This window comes from Barbus barbus, assembly GCF_936440315.1.
Source record: "Barbus barbus genome assembly, chromosome: 18".
NCBI lineage: Eukaryota > Metazoa > Chordata > Actinopteri > Cypriniformes > Cyprinidae > Barbus > Barbus barbus.
Window position 1 is genome coordinate 7,247,767 of NC_136746.1, and position 18,792 is coordinate 7,266,558.

Sequence of the window (18,792 nt, forward strand, 5' to 3'; positions counted from 1 at the left end):
TGAGGAAGAGGAATATAGGTAAGAAGTTTCAGCGACTCCAGACCCTCTTTTTTAATTTTACACATCAAATAATGTGTTTTATGCTGTTGTTAGAGCATGTAATATTATTATTAAAAATAGTTAAGTAAAACAACACATTTTATATTTTTATGTACTCTAGCATTTATGTGTATTTTTTTTTTTTTTTTTAGTATTTTCCGATTTTATATGGCCAACAGATTACTGTTGCTCTTTTTCTGGCGCTTAAAACGATATATCAAATCAAATCAAAATACATATATCAATATAAATTAGTCGTGGTTAAACGAGCATTTTATTTAAAAAAGGGAAATCTTTTTTTTTTTTTTTTTTTACAGTCCTTTATAATTATTTCGCGTATGTCACATTTTATTCATACTGTTATGAACAGTGTTTATTCTGTTAAATATAATAATGTTTGGGTGTAAAGTGGAAGTCCATCCACATGATAGACGCATCCAGGGCTGTGAGATGATGACAGAGGTGCGGCAGAACCGACGCGATTTCCAACGACCAAACAGCACATTATAAGCTCGGTAATTACTTTCAAAAACATATTCACCGACTTAGAAAACGTGCATAATAATTAAACAGTGGACGCGTTTGGTTAATGAGCGAATGCAGTGCGGCGAGGCTCTGGGAGAATATTGCAGTGCTTCTTGTGTTGAGGAATTTAAATGCATCTGAGATCATATGCCAGAATAATACCTTCGGCTCTGCTCTTTCAGAAGTGCATTTATTGTGATGCATCCGTGTCTTAAGCGATTTTATTGAGTGCATGTGCTCGCGGATTGTCTGCCTTCTGTCATGCATGCATTGAAACGGTCAGTAATTATAATAGACCGTAAAAGCGAGTTATTTCAGCAGAAGCTGGCGGTAGTACAGAAAGTACATGCATTGTATTGAGTTTCAGTGTATGTGTGTATCTGGGCCTCGGTGCGAGAAATACGCTCATCATCTGTGATCGTGTTGAATATATGTGTAATTTTATGGCGGTGCTGAATGAATCCTGGACATTATAATATGTTGCCGTGCCATTACAAGGTCAGAGTGGATCTTTCTACATGTTAGTATTGAGATGTCTTGATCACGCGATAAAATTAAATGTCTAAAAAGGCACACACTCGGTTGCAGCCCCATTTAATCCTTTCCCAGAATGCACCGTTTCTGCACAGTTGTGTTTCCTGTTTATCGTTGTAACGTTTTTGTAAGGCTGTTTTCCCTTTATTTTCGAGGTTTCAAGTAGATTGCTATGGATTTATTTTGCCGCGATTGATCAGAGGAGGTGAGTTTATAAATAAATAAGTCTAACGAAAACACGCGAAGAGGCGAGACTTGATGAGGAAATACCCTGCGCGCGAACAGTTCGACATATTATCGCGTTCCGACGGATTTGACAGATTTCGAACGAACTGCGGAATGATTCTTCTGAACGTTCTTTAAATGTCTACGGAATGTTCTCTAATGACAGAGTGATTCTTCAGAACATGCTGTAGCTTAAATGTCAGTGTAGAACCTTCTCTAAATGGAAGGCTGATTCTTCAGAACGTTCTTGATTGGATCTCATAACTCGCAATCGTGGAAAAGTCTGCTTGATGGTTGTTAACGGTGCAGATATATTCAGGGTTCATTATGCTGTATTCATGCATATAAGCCTAAAAAGAATCTTGCAAGAGGAAGTAAAATATCTTGCAGCATAGATCATGAGTCTCCAGGATAAATAGTTTTTTCAATGGCCCGCTTGAGATTAATGTAATGCTGTCAAGCATATACAAGTAGTAATATTATCCCATGACCTTAAAAAAAAAAAAAAATCTATATATTACTCAATATTTACTCAAAATTAAAAAAAAATGATACTTCTGTTAATCTGTCGAGCAGACTAATTATCGACTTAAAAAAAAAGGCAAATATTGGCATGTTATTATTCCTGCTGTTTAATTAAACTCAAGATTTTTTTTTGTTTGTTTTTGTTTCCTACTAGGATTTGCCGAGGTGTAAATTAAGCCTGGAATAGTCGCAGCTCCCCAGTGAGAAAACAACAGAAGGGCCGTGAAGATCAGCTCTGATGGAAGAGACAGAAACAGAGCTGACCTGCTCCGAGCAGGACGCTTTAGGAGCAGACTTCATCACGGTGGAACTTGACACCCAGCCCATCGAATATGTGGTCAAGTGGGCCGAGGTGGGCTCCAAATTCACTATAGCCTGTGTGAAAAAGGATTTGGACGAGGCTGCCTGCTTCACCTCTGATCAGATGGTCAAAGTGGAACCGGATGAGACGTTCTTTGTCCCTTACGAAGCGGTGTACCCAGAATGTGACGATGTAGATCCAGATTTGATTGCGACGCATGAGGAGGAGGTGGGCAGCGAGTCAGACTTCAACGACCACACGGAAGCGGGGAATAGCCAGTTGTGCGAAGAAGAGGACGTTTCGGATATTTGCTGGGAGAAGGAGGTGTCTCATGCTAGAACGTATAACTGCCGCTTCTGTGGCAAGAGCTACAGCCATTCCTCCAGTCTTGCTCGCCATCTGCACGTACACTCGGATAGATCGTCCCTCTCTTCCTCTAAAGATTTCAGCAAGTTGTGCGACAGCAAAAAGTCTCTCCAGTGCAATCTATGCGGGGTGCGGTGCAACGGCAAGCGGCTTTTGGCGATACACAAGAAGTGCCACAAAACCAAGAGACTGCACACATGCAACACATGTGGAAAATCGTTCAATCACAGCTCGAGTCTGTCACGGCATCGCTTGATCCACAAAAAAGGCCTGGATAAGATCGTCAGACCATTATACCCGACTTCAACCCCAGCTCCCATCGTAACCCAGCACAGTTTCCCATCCGGCCACGGCACGAGTAAAAAAACAGTCGAGAAGCAGTACCAATGTGCACAATGCGACAGGGTCTTCAGCCACTCCGCGGGACTCTCCAAGCACCAGGTGGCTCACGTGAGACAGCTGCTCAACTCGTACACACACGGCAAAGACTCCCTCGACAAGTCCTCGGACCTCAAGATCCGCTTGAAGCTCTGCTCCCGCGACAAGCCCAACTACTACACCCTGTGCAAGAAGAACAAGCACGGTAAAGGGGGCAAGAAGAGGTTGTACCTCCCAAACGAGGAGCGGCCGTACCCCTGCCTAGTTTGCAACAAGCGCTTCAGCCACACCACCAGCCTCTCGCGGCACGAGCACACACACGCCAGCAACAAGTGCTACGCCTGCAACGTCTGCAAGAAGACCTTCGTCCGGCTCTCCAACCTCAAACAGCACCAGCAAACGCACGCTACGGGAAAACTCTACAAGTGCCCACAGTGCGGGAAAACTTTCGTTCACTCCTCCAGCTTCTCGCGCCATAAGAAGGTCCACGCGGCGATGAGCCTGTCTGCGAAACAGGAAGACGTTAGGTGCGAAGAGGAACTGGTCATCGATGAGGTGGCCCCGCTGGAATACGAGTCCGAGTGAGAAAGACCAAGGAACTGTCGAGGCTTAGCTGATGAGGAATTTTTTTTTTTTTTTTTTTGGGTTAGTTTTTGTTTACCCCTCATTCTTATTTTGCGAATAATTTGGGTGTGGCATCACTGGCTATGTGGTTTCAATTTAATATTATTGTAATTATTATAACCCTTTTTAGCCAATTTTAGGGGATATAGTAGCCACCTTTGTTAATATAATTTGTTTTTTTTCTGTTGACATTCCCTTTTGTTTTGGTTTATTTGCAAGCCAAATTGCTGTCTCTGAAATTGTAGGTATTGACAAGAAAATCAACAGAGAATGGCATTGGCAATGCAGGCGTTATTTATTTTAATTTTTCTTATTTTTGTCGTGCTTGCACTGAATCTGTGAACCCAAAATAAAGTACTTAATGGAGTAGATGGGGATGAGGGGCAAAGGTAATATTAAATTCAAGTGTGTTAGTAGGAAACCAGATTTTTGTATGCAAGAAGTAAATTTATATGCAATTTACTTGAACGTTGTTCCATTAAGTCTGCGGTTGAATCAGTTATTTCTCCTGTAATTTATATTTAGTGACCTAATTTCAACAAGTTCAAGGCTTCAAGTCTGGAGCCACAAAAACAGGTTTTGCTGTTTCCTTTTATGGGATATTAAAAAAAAAAAGTATACAGTTCCAGTATAAACCGCTGGAAATGGACTCCGGACTAACAAGTGTTTTGGGGTGTTTTGATTGTTCTGGATTTGACTAGTTTCCTCAACATGTTGTCTTTGGTACTTATTTCCTCTTTGATGTTCTTTTGTCAAAATATGAAATCCAGTGTGTCCATGGAGGGTATTTATAAAAAAAAGATGCTTATTGGACATGGATATGTACAGATGCACTTAAAATATCGTTCATATAAATGTGTGTGTGTGCACTTGAATGAATATGAGAAAAGAATATACCCGCAAAATGTGTGCTTTTTACTTCTGCTGTATATGTGTAAAAAGTTGCAGTTGCAAAAAAAAAAAAGTTCTGATTTATTTTTCTGTATCTGCATAAGTTAAAGAATAGCCAAGGGATTTCATATTTTAACAAGCATTGCACTATTGTATTTATAGACAGAAGCACTACATATTTAGGAAATTGGAACGCGACTGGATCTCCCGGTTAAAACCTCAAACGAATGAGGCACGGAAATATCTTAGACCAAAACTGTTCAATGCAACATGGAAGACCTGGAGTTCAGCACATCAAAGGTGTTTAATCAGCCTCATGTTCGATGTTCATACATGTCTGGACTTTTGCTCTCCATTTGCTATCTGAATGGAAATTGAATAGCAATTACTAACCCATTTATGGTGTCTGGAAATGAGACGTCGAGGAGTGTTGGGATGCTCGTATGAAGCACAGAAGACACTGTTGCACCCAGAATGATGTTATTAAAAAAGAAAAAAAGCTCTTGGTACTCTATAGTTTTTTGAGATCCTGGTTGTTTTTAAATATTCCCATTGTTCTTAAAACATAAGTCATATCCCCCAGTCTTATGGATCTTTTATTGCCATTGTTTTTAATTCTTTCCATTAATATAAGGTTTATCACTCTCTTGTCCACACTTGTCATGTTTTGATTTAAGTTTGTTATTTGTTTTTCAATTGCTGTAGCTATATTTCATCTCTCAATGCAGCAGACCTACATCTTATATAAAGATGTATGTTTTTGTATTGTGTTTGCCATTAGATAACAGTTTAAGAGTTCTGCCTTGCATTTTTGTAATAAATAATTGGTTCATGAATCAGTGGTCTATCTGAATCTATATCCTTAAGCTTTATAGTATTAGTATGGTTCAGTAATTTAAATTACAGCCATTTAAATGAAAAGGCCCAGATATAAGACACCAGTCTAGTTGTGACATAATCAGTTTACAATCTCATTTACTGAGAGATGGATTACTAATAATAATTCATTATATTACAATTTAATTGCATATATTTTGTCGCCCTATTAATAGACTCGGCAAGAAGTCCTTGCTAAAAATGCCACCTGTAGTTGTCTCCTGTAGTTCTGTCATCGGCCAAAAGATGTCAGCAAAAGACAATTTATGGGACGGTGTCGCAAACACTTCAGCAAACATCGTTAGGAATAGCCACAATTTATATCTGACCTTTGCACGATTGCTTTGCTTGTTTGTAGGGCTGCACAATTTGGCCAAAAATTTTGTTTTTATATATCAATATGACTAATAATAAGTATGGATATTAATATTACTAAATAAAAACAAACAAAAAAAGGAAAATTAGTTTTGTAATAACACTTTTGTAATAAAATGTCACTATAATATACAAAACTAGTATTTAAGAATAAAAATAGCTAATAATAAATATAGCTGCAAGAAAAATAACTGGAGAAATTGGCATATGTTTACCTCAATGTTCTTAAAAGAGAAGTAGCCTATTATTTTTCCTGTTTTTACCCAAAGTTTTCATGGTAACCAATTAGCAAGATTCGCTAACATACACAGCTAGTTAGGCTTACTTAACAATCAATTTCATTCAGTATATTAATGTATTATATTACCATGTGAACTCTGATTGGATGGTTGAGAGGTACTCATGTTAATGTAATGATCTGTTTGAATTAAGATATCTATTAACATCTAAGATATCTATAACATCTACAATTAACATCTATTAATTAATTACTATAGTGATAGTATCTGTATAAATATTACATAATTTCCTAGTACGTATTTATTAGGTATTTATTAGATACTGGTACCTATTTAATATCCACTAGTTATTCATTAGGTACTATACTTATTTCTTAGACACTACTATCTTTGACAATTATTAGTAATTCTCATCTTACTAGTCAGATTAGCTTTTTTACTCGTCTTATGTTATGACTATTCAAATGACCACACTAGAGTAATTAAATATTTTACAAGTAAAATAAAAAAATCTGACTAACATTTCAATTAACATTTCGATCTAAAAAATATGTATCTATTGAATAAATACTTGTAGCGGTAACACTTTAGAACAGGGAACACTATTAACTACAACTTTTCCCTCAATAAATTCCTAATTTGCTGCTTATTAATAATTAGTAAGGTAGTTGTTAAATTTAGGTATTGGCTAGGATTAGGGATGTAGAATAAGGTATTAATATGTGCTTAATTACTACTAATAAATGGCTAATATTCTAGTAATATGCATGCTAATAAGCAACTAGTTAAGAGACCCTAAAATAAAGTGTTTTATTTTAGGGTCTAGTGGCTAGTGGCTAATCAATAAGTGGCTAGTATGTTACAAATAAGTACTAGTATCTAATTAGTAGGTTCAAGTACCTAATGAAAAAGTACTAGTATAATAAATAAGAACTAGTATCTATTTAATAGGTAAGAGTATCTAATAAATAAGTACTAGTATCTAATGATTAAGTAGTATCTAATAATAGGTACTAATATCTAAAAAAATAAGTACTAGTACCTAATGATTAACTAGTACTAGTAAAAATTATGTACTAGTCACAACTGGAATACATACTAGTCAAAACTGAATAGTTGATATCTCAATAACAGATCCCCACAGAAGTCAAGGGCAAAAAATTTACATTTTTCACTAGTTACAACAGAATAGTTACTAGTCACAAGTGAAATAAGTACTAGTATCTATTGAATAAGTACTAGTATCTATTGAATAAATACTAGTATCTAATGAATAAGTAGTAGTATCTATTGAATAAGTACTAGTATCTATTAATACGTACTACTATCTATTGAATAAGTACTAGTATCTATTAATAAGTACTAGTATCTATTGAATAAGTACTAGTATCTATTAATAAGTACTAGTATCTATTGAATAAGTACTAGTATCTATTAATAAGTACTAGTATCTATTGAATAAGTACTAGTATCTAATAAATAAGTACTAGTATCTATTAATAAGTACTAGTATCTATTAATAAGTACTAGTATCTAATAAATAAGTACTAGTATCTATTAATAAGTACTAGTATCTATTAATAAGCACTAGTATCTAATAAATAAGTACTAGTATCTATTAATAAGTACTAGTATATATTGAATAAGTACTAGTATCTATTAATAAGTACTAGTATCTAATAAATAAGTACTAGTATCTATTAATAAGTACTAGTATCTATTAATAAGTACTAGTATCTATTGAATAAGTACTAGTATCTAATAAATAAGTACTAGTATCTAATAAATAAGTACTAGTATCTATTAATAAGTACTAGTATCTAATAAATAAGTACTAGTATCTATTAATAAGTACTAGTATTTATTAATAAGTACTAGTATCTATTAATAAGTACTAGTATCTAATAAATAAGTACTAGTATCTATTAATAAGTACTAGTATCTATTGAATAAGTACTAGTATCTATTAATAAGTACTAGTATTTATTAATAAGTACTAGTATCTATTAATAAGTACTAGTATCTAATAAATAAGTACTAGTATCTATTAATAAGTACTAGTATCTAATAAATAAGCACTAGTATCTATTAATAAGTACTAGTATTTATTAATAAGTACTAGTATCTAATGAATAAGTACTAGTATCTAATAAATAAGTACTAGTATCTATTAATAAGTACTAGTATCTATTAATAAGTACTAGTATCTATTAATAAGTACTAGTATCTAATAAATAAGTACTAGTATCTATTAATAAGTACTAGTATCTAATAAATAAGTACTAGTATCTATTAATAAGTACTAGTATCTATTGAATAAGTACTAGTATCTATTAATAAGTACTAGTATCTATTAATAAGTACTAGTATCTATTAATAAGTACTAGTATCTAATAAATAAGTACTAGTATCTATTAATAAGTACTAGTATCTAATAAATAAGTACTAGTATCTAATGAATAAGTACTAGTATCTATTAATAAGTACTAGTATCTAATGAATGAGTACTATGTCTATTTAATAGGTACTAGTATCTAATAAATAAGTACTAGTATCTATTAATAAGTACTAGTATCTAATAAATAAGTACTAGTATCTAATGAATAAGTACTAGTATCTATTAATAAGTACTAGTATCTAATAAATAAGTACTAGTATCTATTAATAAGTACTAGTATCTAATAAATAAGTACTAGTATCTAATGAATAAGTACTAGTATCTATTAATAAGTACTAGTATCTAATAAATAAGTACTAGTATCTATTAATAAGTACTAGTATCTATTAATAAGTACTAGTATCTATTAATAAGTACTAGTATCTAATAAATAAGTACTAGTATCTATTAATAAGTACTAGTATCTAATAAATAAGTACTAGTATCTATTAATAAGTACTAGTATTTATTAATAAGTACTAGTATCTAATGAATAAGTACTAGTATCTAATAAATAAGTACTAGTATCTATTAATAAGTACTAGTATCTAATAAATAAGTACTAGTATCTATTAATAAGTACTAGTATCTAATAAATAAGTACTAGTATCTATTAATAAGTACTAGTATCTAATAAATAAGTACTAGTATCTATTAATAAGTACTAGTATCTATTAATAAGTACTAGTATCTATTAATAAGTACTAGTATCTAATAAATAAGTACTAGTATCTATTAATAAGTACTAGTATCTAATAAATAAGTACTAGTATCTAATGAATAAGTACTAGTATCTATTAATAAGTACTAGTATCTAATGAATGAGTACTATGTCTATTTAATAGGTACTAGTATCTAATGAATGAGTACTAGAATCCAGGAAGGTTACTTTACAAATGTAATAGGTTACAGATTACAAGTTGAATGTAACAAGTAGTGTAACTATTTCAATTACTTTATTAAAGTAATGTAACTGATTACATTTGATTACATTTTGATTACTTTCCCAAATTTCTAACGAATGTTTTCAACTCTTAATAATTTAGAAATATTTAAAGCAGGCAGGGTTAACCTTACAGTAGGGCTCAGCACTGATTATTATAAAACTTTCCAAATCCTTCATCACATGAATTAAGATTATAATAATTTCATTTGAAAGCCTAGCCACCACAAAAGCAGACTTAGAGATGGAGGTTATACAGATTTAAAATCATAACAAGAAACTGTTTAATAGCTACGATATTGTTTTTGATAAATATTTTATAAATCAAATATTTACATATACGACAGGAAACACTGGCATCTAACAATGCCTTGGAAAAAACAGTTAATAAAAAATAAATAAAGCATATACATAAACCCAAATAGGAAATTAAACAGTTATCGAATAAGCATGTATCCTAAACTTTAGAAGATATTCAGATGTAACCCTCTTTGTAATCATTAACATTTTCATAAGCAACTGTAATCAGGGACGTGCAGGGGCTCAAGTGGAAAAAAAGGGCACTTCTCATATTTATTTATTTATTTTCCAAGCAAAAGGTTAAATATCTTAACAAAACTCTGACTTACCAATTTATTTTAATTTCCTCACACTCACAAGTTCACAGAGAGACCATGGTCTTCTTTAGCATTTACTAGTTTTATCAAAAATCTTCTGTAGATTCCTTCTAATTTAACCAAAAGAAGCTATCTGCATATTTAAAGCCTCTTGATGTACTGTAAGTCATTAACTACATTTAAAAAAAAAGAGCCAACTTAAAAGTGTAAGGCAACCAGCTTCAGCAGATTTGATTTTTTAGGGAATTTCTCAACTTTAAACAAGAAATTGAGAAAACTCAAAAATCTGCTGAAGCCGGTTGCCTTAAACTTTTTTTTTTTCTTTTTGTTTACAGTGTAATAACTGGGGTAGTTCTGTGGTGATATGCTTTATTTTGTTTATCCTATTCATCTGCAATGTCTTGTGTCAAATGTATGCAAATTTGCGCATTTTAAATACTTAACTCCTGATTTGCATATCAATGTATCGATTCTGATGACGTTATTAATTTGATTGTATTTCAGCTGTCGTTTCTCCATGAAGTCGGCCTGTATATGCCCATGGTATATCGCCTTACCTAAACTTTAGTTAACTTATTACATGGTAGCTCATGAGTCACGGATGTTAGCAAGACAAATTAACTATATTTGCCTTTTGTCTTTTGGATAATTAGCTGTAAATTCTATTTTCTAATTAAATAGATACAAGTACGGCTTGATGAAATGTTAAAATGGCTTTCCATAACTATAGGATACAGCTTCGTGATCAGGTTTTGCAAAATGATTCATTCAGTCAACAATCTTGATAGATTCAATTGAACCGAATGAATCAAAAGATGCTGTTATGTCTTTTGATTTTTATTGATTTCTAAAAATGTAATTAAGGATAAAAAGTCAAAATATTTACACTGGAGAAAAATACAAATGTCCAATAACATGAATTTGAACACGTCTGACCTCCACATTAAATGCCTGAAGAGAAAGACTAAACAGTTTGCCAGATTAACAGATTCAGCAATAAGCAGCATACCTGTACTGAGACATTATCAGGACAAAACATCTTTCTCCAATATGCTATTTGACCTGGTCAGCTGCTGTTGACGCCATTTAATGGTAAACATTGTCAAAGCCTACATTTTACTCTCAAAAGTTATGCCATGATGTGACATCCACACAGGAAGAAACATATCATTGCTCAAACTGCGCTCATACCAGGGTGTCCAAACCTGCTCCGGGAGGGCCAATGTCCTGCAGAGTTTAGCTCCATCTATAATTAAACACACCTGAAGCAGCTAATCGAGCTCTTCAGACTCATTAGAAACTTCCAGGCAAGTGTGTTGCTAAACTATACAGGACATTAGCTCTCCAGAAACACCCTATTAAACACTTTTCCGTACATTTTTGTATACATCTTGTGCTTTGTTCAGTTAGATGTTGTTTCTTTCCTTTTAAGTTTAATGTTAAGTGCATTAACTGAATGAGCAGAGGTTCTCAACCTTCTCAACCAAGTCCAAATTTGAAGATATTTACCCACTACAAAAATGATCACAATTTAATTGTGTTTTTAGTATTTTAATTTTAGTATTGCTGATATATCAAATTTTTAAGACTTAATTCTTAAACCTTTTATATTTCTTTGATCAGTGAGAGTTTGTTTACAGATTAATTTTCAATAATTCTGCTGTAATTGAGAAAATTTGAATGCTGCCATGGCAACCCTGTACTGCAGTAAAATTGCAGTAATGTGTTTTCTCATTTTTAAATAAAGAAATATATTTATTATTGTTATTATTATCATTATTAATAATAATAACAAATATGTTTATATATAACAATATATAACATATACACTGTAAAAAAAAAAACGTTGAGCCAACTTAAAATTTTAAACCAACCAGCTTCAGCAGATTTTTGAGTTCTCTCAACTTATTTTTGAAGGAGATTCTCAACTTTTTGTTGAATAAACTTAAAACAAGAAGTTGAAAAAACTAAAAAATCTGCTGAAGCTGGTTGGCTCAATGTTTTTTTTTTTTTTACAGTGTAGGCCTATAACATATATAACAATATATAAATATATAACAAAGATATTATATCTTTATTATTACTGGCCAAAAAATACATTACCAATAATACTTGCAATTAAACATTCAGTTATTGTTAAAAATATAATGTTGTTGTTTTGTCACAATTCACGATCTAACTTTTCACAATTTGAATAGATTACCAAGAAACAGCAAGCAACACATTAAATTAAACATGCAATTTTGAAGTAGGAAGACTGAATAACATCTTGTATAACATATTCATTAATCTTTATTATTTTTTTTTTTTACTGTGTAGGTGTAAATGCAACTGCATTTTTCTCAGACCTTGCACTCCAAAACCTATTGGTGGCGCTCTAACATCAGACGCAGAGCCGCTGTGCACAATGAGAGCGTCTCCTCACTGTCCCTCCCTGAAATACACTATATTGCCAAAAGTATTCAGTCACCCCCTTCTAATGAACAGGTTAGACTGCTTTAGTAATTTCTATGAGTACAAATCTTAATGTTAAAGCATATAATGATATTCTAGGGAATTGTGTGTTTCTAATTTTATATCAACAGTTTGGACAGGACTCTTTTCTATTCTAACATGACAGTACCTCTGTGTATAAGGCACGGTTCAAAAAGACATGATTGATTGAGTCAGTGTGGAAGAACTTGACTGGTCTGCAGAAAGTCAAGTCCTGATCCCAGCTGAACACCTCTGGTGTGACTTTAAATGTAGACCTTGAGCCAAAAACTCATCACCAAACACCAATGACTTCTATATGTACAGTCGTTTAAAAAAAATACGTCCAAAACTGTTGCAACAGAGATGGAAATACAGTTTTTAAATACATTAATTATGTTTCCATCTTTGTTGCCACAGTTTTGAAATGCCTTCTTCTGTTCTAAAGAAGGGGGTGTCCCAATACTTTTGTCCTTATAGTGTATGTCAGGGTCGGTCAGGCAGCCATGGGATCCCATCAGATGAAGAGATGAAGAAATAAATGCGTGTGGACACAGAGGCAGGGCGGCGAGAGAAAGAAACATACAGAAAAGAGAAAACAAGTTCCCATTTGAATTCTGGTGCTCCAGCTGGGAGTTCTTGGGCCATCGAAGTGAAGCAATCAAGTTTGCCATTGTTGCCAACCGTGCGGGCTCAGGCTTCCTGGTAACCCTAAAGTGAATTAGCTGAGCTTTTCTGCAGGCCTAGAAACAGCTCCTCTGTTCCTCAACAAAAAGCCCATTGAGATGAAGGGAGCGCTGGCCTCCCCAGGCTCTTGGAAAGCCAACCCCGGGCCGATGAATGGAAGCTCCAGCTCCCATTAAGACACTGGCCACTGTGGGAAATGCTGGTGATGTCATTATCAATGCATTTCTTACTGTTTTTGTTGCTTTTTCACAGCTTTGGCCCACAGCCTCCCCCTTATCCGCTAGTGTTCCCTTCCTGTTCCCTTTAGACCCCCATTATGAGATGCCTCCCCGTGCAAAACAAAAACGAGGACGAAAACAGGGCGAAGCTCGGTTGCTATGGAAACGTGGAAACAGAACAGCGAATGGGAGGGGAGGGGGTGTTCCTCTTTGAAATGGGTCAGTGCGAGAGGGAGTGACAGCACAGAGAGAGAGACCCGCAAGAATTACAACACGTCAGAAACAAATATGCAATTTTTCATGGTCCAGCCTTTACCCAGTCAAAGAGTCTGAGCATTCAATTGAGTTTTAGGATCTCACAGTGTCCCCAGACTGCATCGACTGAACTTTATAATCCATCATCTGAATGAAGTCAAAGTGAAAAAGAGTAGAGAAGAAGTCATTCAAGAGTCATTTCTTTATTTATTCTAGTTTTATGTCTATACTATGGACCTCGGTGAAATCTATAGGGTATTTCAATTCAAAATCAAAAGAAAATAAGTGTGTTTTGCAAAAAAAGAAAATGAAACAAAAAATAAATCTCATTACAGTAATGAGAATGAACCCTTTGTTAAGCCCCGTCTTAAAAAATTGCAGTCCTACCAGCAACTGCTGCTTTCTAAAAGATTTTGTGGACAATATTTTACTCTTTTATAATTTATGGTGAAAGCCCTGTGTGTTTCAGTGTTGTTACTGGTAACAAAAAATTACTAAAACCTGTTTTTGGTAATGGAAATAAAATCAAGAGGGACCAAAACAAAACAAAACAAAACAAAACAAAACAAAACAAAACAAAACAAAACAAAACAAATATTAAATCTAAACAAATTATAAAAAAAACTAATAAGAATTAATTACAAAAGCACATAAGAAATTAAAACAAAAACTGAAAATATAAAAATAAAATAATTGAAAATGTTAATAGTATATTATAGAATAATGTGTTATTAGATAGTTTTAAAGGAAATGTTACAAAAAATATGTTAAAATGTTGACACAAGACAGACAGGATACATGGTATTTGTTGTTAATCTTAAAATAAGTCTTTGAAGGTGCATATGACATGATTCTCCTTCACCCCTGGAGCTTCAAAGAATAGAAGGAAACATGAAAAACAAGGCAAAAAAAAGGAGATTACATCAAGTTTTCCTTCATCACTCGACAATGTGAAAAATGACAATAAAGCTGACTTTGACAAGTAGTGAAAGTACGGAGTGTTTTTAATACATTTAGATTCATTCATTTAGCAAACGCCTTTCAAGGTGACTTGGTGAAAAGACAAGCGATACATCATATGGAGTCAACAGCACAAGCAATCCTGCAATATGCTAAACCTAAAAACACTTGATATTTGAGAACAGAACATTTTTACATGCATGTACGTACTGATTAGATAAACAAAAATTAAACACTTTGAAAGAAGCAGGTAATATTATGCCAAATATTAAGTGCAGAAGAGTGCTTCTTAACCTTTTTAAATTTGTCCAAGTTAAAGGTCCTTCTATCTAGGCTTTTATTAACAACAGGTTCTTCTGTTGTAATAAAAATAAACATAGAATTGATTTCAGTGTTTTAGCATTATGTTAATATAACTAATCTTTTTAAGGCTTATTAGGCCACCGTCGAAAACCTCTTTATAGAAGATTTAGCGTATGCTAACATAAGTTTGAAAATAACTTTAATCAAATAAGCAAATTATGAAAATAAACTTTTGTTATGCACTTTCACATTGAACTGGGAACTCTCAGTGGATATTTTTTAAATATTGTGGATAGCATCATTAATATTGATAATGTTAATTCAATTTCATGTTGATTCATGTCATAGTAAAGGCATAGTAGCAGTGAAAGCAGCCCAGTAAGAATGCTTTTTAAATCATGTAACTGCATAATTTAACAACTGATGTTATTGGTTACTACTTCAGTTAAGCAAAACTGTGTTGAAATTCCGTAAAGAGAAAAAATGAATAAAAAAGGTAATGCAAAATACAATTATGGTATGTGGCTTAGATAAGGGTCAATTTGGGGCGGTGCTTAAATAATATCATAATGTAAAATGGTATTTATGCAAAATGCATTCTTGTTGTTTTCTTTTGATTTTTTTTTTGGGGTGAAATGTGACCCCCAGACATGTTTTGGTGAGATTCGGCCATTAGCATGGATTGGAGTGAATCAGTTTTGCAATAATCTCTTTCTTTGGAACAAACTGGTCTCCAATGAGTGGAAACGTGCTTAAGTCTTTGAGGGGGTAAAAACTATTGTGAGCTCTGAGAAGTTCTCACGATGCTTTGTAAAGACTCTTCTCTCGCTCGTTTGGCTACCTGCCTGGGTCACTTCGGGCCAACTTTCCGTGTCACCATGGGGCTTTTCTGTTGGACGCTAAATGGTGAAAATAAGCATTTAGGAGCCGACTCAATCACTGTGTTCTCACAAGGAGAATTAGCATATGAAACAAACATACTCGGAAACATTCTTTCCCGGGAAACGAGCGAGGGAATAAATGTCTTCATTTCAGGTCCCTGCTGCAATCCTACACCCACTGAGTGATTTAGCGGTAAAGTATTTTAGCGGTGTCTCTGCAGCATACAGTGGAAGTGATTTGTAGTGGGAGCTTTTTGCATAAATCGGAAGTGAATGAGGACGCGTTCCGACTCAAAATTCCTTTCACAAGAGCCACAATTTCATCACAATTACATGCGAATCAGAAAGCTTCTATGTTATCTTCTGAGAACCAAAAGCGAGTGTGACATCCACTCAAACGTCTTTCATTATTGCTTGACATTGACTTCGGGCAAACAGAGAATTATTATCACATCTAGAATGAAATCTGCGGCTTGCCATTCAATGCCAGTCGTCTGTGGATTCATCGCGGCTTTATGGAAAACGAAAGCATCTTTTATTTATTTATTTAGATTTTTCTTCTCTAATCTCTCCCTCTGGCCTCTCCGCATCATGGGGTCTTGTCGATTGGGGAGAGTGCAGAAACATTACACTGATGTTTCAAAACTCGTCAGAAATGGGTATTACACTATGTCAGCAGCTGATAAGGCTGCGGTTTAATGGGGGTGAAATTCAACTAGTGCCAAAGGGCAGAATAAGCAGATAAGCAGAAGCTAATTACTCCATTCTTACAATAGCACGGAGCTGCTGTTCATTTGGTGATGTTTATAATGCACAAACCTCGCCTCAGGCCCTCTAACAGAAACAAGAAGTGCCAACAAATACTGTGGTGGAACATGCGAAACTTTGCAGTACACCACCGCTGTTTCATGATAACACTGCTGCTCATTTTACAAAATATTCATTATAGGAACATCAGGTGAAAACAAGGTCAAGCGCGACTGTAACTTAGGATATTTATGTAATTATTATTAATTTTGGTCACACTTTATATTAGGTGGGCTTAACTAATAATAATAATTTGTTACATTTATATAGCGCTTTTCTGGGTACTCAAAGCGCTTTACATAGAAGAGGGGGAATCTCCTCAACCACCACCAGTGTGCAGCATCCACCTGGATGATGCGACGGCAGCCATATTGCGCCAGAACGCCCACCTCACACCAGCTTACAGGTGGAGAGGAGACAGTGATGAAGCCAGTGTATGGAGATGATTAGGAGGCCATGATGGTCAGAGGCCAATGTGGAAATTTGGCCGGAATGCCGAGGTTACACCCCTACTCTTTTTGAAGGACATCTTGGGATTTTTAATGACCACAGAGAGTCAGGACCTCGGTTTAACGTCTCATCCGAAGGACGGTGCTTTTTACAGTATAGTGTCCCCATCACTACACTGGGGCATTAGGACCCACGCAGACTGCAGGGTGAGCACCCCCTGCTGGCCTCACTAACACCTCTTCCAGCAGCAACGTAGTTTTCCCAGGAGGTCTCCCATCCAGGTACTGACCAGGCTCAGCCCTGCTTAGCTTCCGTGGGCAACCAGTCTTGGGCTGCAGGGTGAAATGGCTGCTGAGTAGATAAAAAAATAAGTACGATGTACTTATTGTGGTCATATTGTATTGCAAAACACTTTTGCTGCTATTGAGATGGGATATGGGACAGGTTTGGTGGTATGGGTAGGTTTAAGGGTGGGTTAAGGTGCAAGGGAAGGGTCAAGTGTAATTACAGAAATATATAGATATTTTAAAAATATAAGTACAATGTAAAACATGTATTGTACACAATAAGTGCATTTTATCAAATGATTAATTTAAATGTAAGTACATAGTAATTAAGGCCACCTAATATAAAGTGGGACCTTCATTTTTGACAAATATAACCAAAAACATATACTGGCCTTATAGTGTATTAATGTCAATGTCAAACAATTCGCAACCAATTTTGTTTTCTGTAATTGGACATAAGGGAAACAACTTAGGCTTTATTCACTGAGGAAAATGAGGCTTGATTTTATCGACTGGGAACAGAATTGATTGTTTTTAAAAAAGAAGAATGGACTTGGGTGGTTGGGGTTGGGGGGGGTTTATTATTATTATTATTTGTATTATTATCTGGACTCACACATTGTAACTCCAGGAAATTTAAAGCGACATTCTGAGTTCAGTACAAGTTAATCTCAGTCGACAGCTTTTTTGGCATAATGCTGACAAATAAATTTTGTTTTGTGCATTGCTTTCTTTATAAACAACAAAACACTTATGGAAATGAATGGGGACCATTTTTTGGAGGTTTTAAAAGCAGATATGTGAAGCTTATACTTGAGAGAATTTTGGTACGCTTTTGAAACCATCAGTTTTTGCATAAGTTTATCAAATCACTTGCATTCACATAGACTCTTGTCAATTGTATATATTGTAGTTTGTGTTAAGTGTTGTTTTTGGGATGTTTGGTATGGGTATGTTGCATATAGACTAACAAAACTGATTTGCACATTTTATAACTGCATAAAAAGCACTTGAAACCTTTTGTTAAAACGCATGCATTATTTCAGCTGTAATGTTCTTGTCATTTATCTTGTGAAAAATATGTGCACTTAATAATATTGAATGTGCATTCATACTTAAAATAATTAAAGTATGGATATATATATTTTTTACATGTACTTTCAGATAATATATTATTAATAAAATCACTTTTAATGATGTTTTGTTGTTTTAAAGATGTTTTGTCGTGTTGACTAACATACTAAAGCACACGTAAAGCACTTGATTGTATTTTTAACTGCAAGTTATTATTTTATTTGTACTAACTTCATCAAAACAAATGTGTAAATACAAATAGCCTGCTGTATATTTAAATATGTTACATACAAATTTCAATAGAAATTATAGTAATGTATATTTTAGTTTATGATAAGTGCTTGTCCTTACACATTGATCATATTTCAAGGACAATAAAAGTATGAAATGACATAAAGATGTACTTAAGAACCTACTTAAGGCTTCTAAAGCATTCTAAAGTTCAGCTAATTGCATTAAGCATAAATTTGATATAATACATTTTAATTTAATTGCAAAGAACA

General features: G+C 34.1%; 1 protein-coding gene across 2 annotated transcripts; it reads left to right on the plus strand.

The window, feature by feature from the left end:
- The first annotated feature begins 472 nt into the window (after positions 1-472).
- LOC306884014 (uncharacterized protein) lies at positions 473-5,242 on the plus strand. Of its 2 annotated transcripts, none has more exons than XM_079439605.1 (2): positions 473-554; positions 2,003-5,242. In XM_079439605.1, the coding sequence occupies exon 2, from the start codon at positions 2,087-2,089 to the stop codon at positions 3,476-3,478; it is 1,392 nt and encodes a 463-aa protein (XP_079295731.1). In that variant the 5' UTR covers positions 473-554; positions 2,003-2,086; the 3' UTR covers positions 3,479-5,242. The 2 variants fall into 2 exon arrangements, with proteins under 2 accessions (XP_079295731.1, XP_079295730.1); XM_079439604.1 differs by lacking the exon at positions 473-554 and adding an exon at positions 1,168-1,303.
- The last annotated feature ends 13,550 nt before the right edge of the window (positions 5,243-18,792 follow it).

What these genes read in the sequence shown, in the direction of transcription:
- LOC306884014 (XM_079439605.1), top strand. Translation starts at nt 2,087, where the DNA reads ATGGAAGAGACAGAAACAGAGCTGACCTGCTCCGAGCAGGACGCTTTA.